This window comes from Prunus dulcis, chromosome 2 (assembly GCF_902201215.1).
Source record: "Prunus dulcis chromosome 2, ALMONDv2, whole genome shotgun sequence".
Lineage (NCBI taxonomy): Eukaryota > Viridiplantae > Streptophyta > Magnoliopsida > Rosales > Rosaceae > Prunus > Prunus dulcis.
This window is the reverse complement of record NC_047651.1, coordinates 13,299,833-13,301,640: the sequence shown is the minus strand read 5'-3', so window position 1 is coordinate 13,301,640 and position 1,808 is coordinate 13,299,833. Positions and strand designations below refer to the sequence as shown.

Below are 1,808 nucleotides of genomic sequence, written 5' to 3'. Positions count from 1 at the left end.
ACGCAGCGTTTTGTGGCCCCACCAGCACACAGATTCTCGATGGTCACGATGCCACCTTAGTCTTAAGTGGGCGCGTGGACCCACACCAGCCACTGATAAAAAATTTGAACCACCTGGCCCCACCCCAGTGCTTTGCCAGTGCGGAGCACCCGGATGAGCCCCCATGGTTCCCACAATGCGGTGGCGTTTCCCACTTTCAGACCCAAACTCAAAAAGAAGAGAGAGAGAGAGAGAGAGATAGGAGGGCAATTGCGTAATTTAAAAAATTACTCACTGTATTTAAAATTATATAAGGTTCCAAATTATACAACAAAAAGAATCTATCTTGTGGGTAACCAACAAGTAACAACATTTTTAGTGTACAGAAAGACAGCCAACATTCCCTTTTACATTACCATCCATATGTTTAAAAAATGAAAATTTGAAAAAGAAAAAAAAAAAAAAAAAAAACTAAAGATGAAGGGGGCAAAATCGTACTTCCGACAGACAAACGCCATAAACAAGAGTGCGGTTGTCAACAGTACGATCAACGGTTAGGATTGGCTCTACCGAAATCCACCAGCTTCCTCGACCGGTTCTTGCAAAACGCCGCCGCAACCCGAATCTCGCCGGCGAACTCCGGCGGCAACCCCTTCTGGCCCCAGTTCCGGTTCGGGCTGGCCCGAACTAGCGGGCTCAGGCAAAACGCCAGACCCGAGACGTTGTTCTTCCCCTGGCCAACACGTGTCCTCCGAGTCGACGATGGAGCCAGCGCCGGTGTCCGCTTCCACTCCGGGGTCGCCCCCGAAGAGTCCCCGCTGCCTGACCGCGATCGCTCGCAGTCCTCGAAGGGATCGGGCGTTATATCAGGCGACAACCCGCGAGGTCTCTGCCCGCCGGTGTTGTTGGACTCGTCGGCGTAGAGCTGCTTCGATCGATTCCGTCGTTTTCCGGAGAAGATCGCCGAGAACCACGACGGCGACGAAGCCGAGGTGGACGACGTGGGCTGAACCGTCGAAGAACTAGGATCCGACCAAAACTTATCGGATCTGGACCGGAAAAGGCTCGAGAAGAGCGAGAACTTGGTCTTGGTCTTCCTGCACGACCCTTCAATGTTGGTGCTGGTGGCGCTGTTGTAGGTGGGGCCCACCTGGGGCGTACTGTAGAATCGGATTCGGTGCTGCTGTTGCTGGTTTTGATGATCTGGACGGTGGTTGTGGTGCCACGTGGAGTCGTCCGATTTTCTTCGAGAAACGTAGGGGGAGACGGAGCGAGGGAAGATGAGAGGCGGGGGGTTCGGGTCGGACTTGCGCTTCGGTTCATCGGGCGGCGCGGAGGTCCGGGAGTGGAGCCGAGAAAGCTGGGCCTGGGCCTTGGTTTGGGCCTCGATGAGGGCGGTGAGGCGTTCCCGGAGGCAGGAGGAGCAGACACCGACGGCGCTGGTGAGGTCGCAAAGGTGCTTCTTGCACCTCATCTAAAACATTTACTATCCGAACCCACAATTCAATTTGAACGTGAAATGCTTGTGCAAGTGGGTCTGAGGAGAAATTTAAGGCTTTGTGGGCATTTTTGAGGAAATAGGGTGTTTCTTTTTCTGGGTATGAAATTGAAAGAGATCTTCTCCTGAATCCCTATGGGAAATGATGAGGAACCCAAAGGGCTTCTTCACTGGCCAAAAGGGGGAGCTTTGTCTTCTTCTTGGCTTTGGTTTTGTATTTGAGAAAGAATGGGAGAGTGGGTGGGAGTTTTTATGTGTGTATTTGTGTGTTAGTGTGTGGGTGTGTGCTTGTGTGAGGTGTGCAATGGGGTATGCTATTTGCTATCTTTAT

At 52.3% G+C, this 1,808-nt stretch overlaps 1 protein-coding gene across 1 annotated transcript; it reads right to left on the bottom strand.

Moving 5' to 3' along the window:
* Nucleotides 1-257: 257 nt before the first annotated feature.
* LOC117617161 lies at nt 258-1,808 on the bottom strand. Its single transcript, XM_034346442.1, has one exon. It carries the CDS (start codon nt 1,451-1,453, stop codon nt 527-529), a length of 927 nt encoding a protein of 308 aa, XP_034202333.1. The 5' UTR covers nt 1,454-1,808; the 3' UTR covers nt 258-526.

Excerpts from the sequence above, each read along its gene's own strand:
- LOC117617161 (XM_034346442.1), bottom strand. The coding sequence starts at position 1,453 with ATGAGGTGCAAGAAGCACCTTTGCGACCTCACCAGCGCCGTCGGTGTC.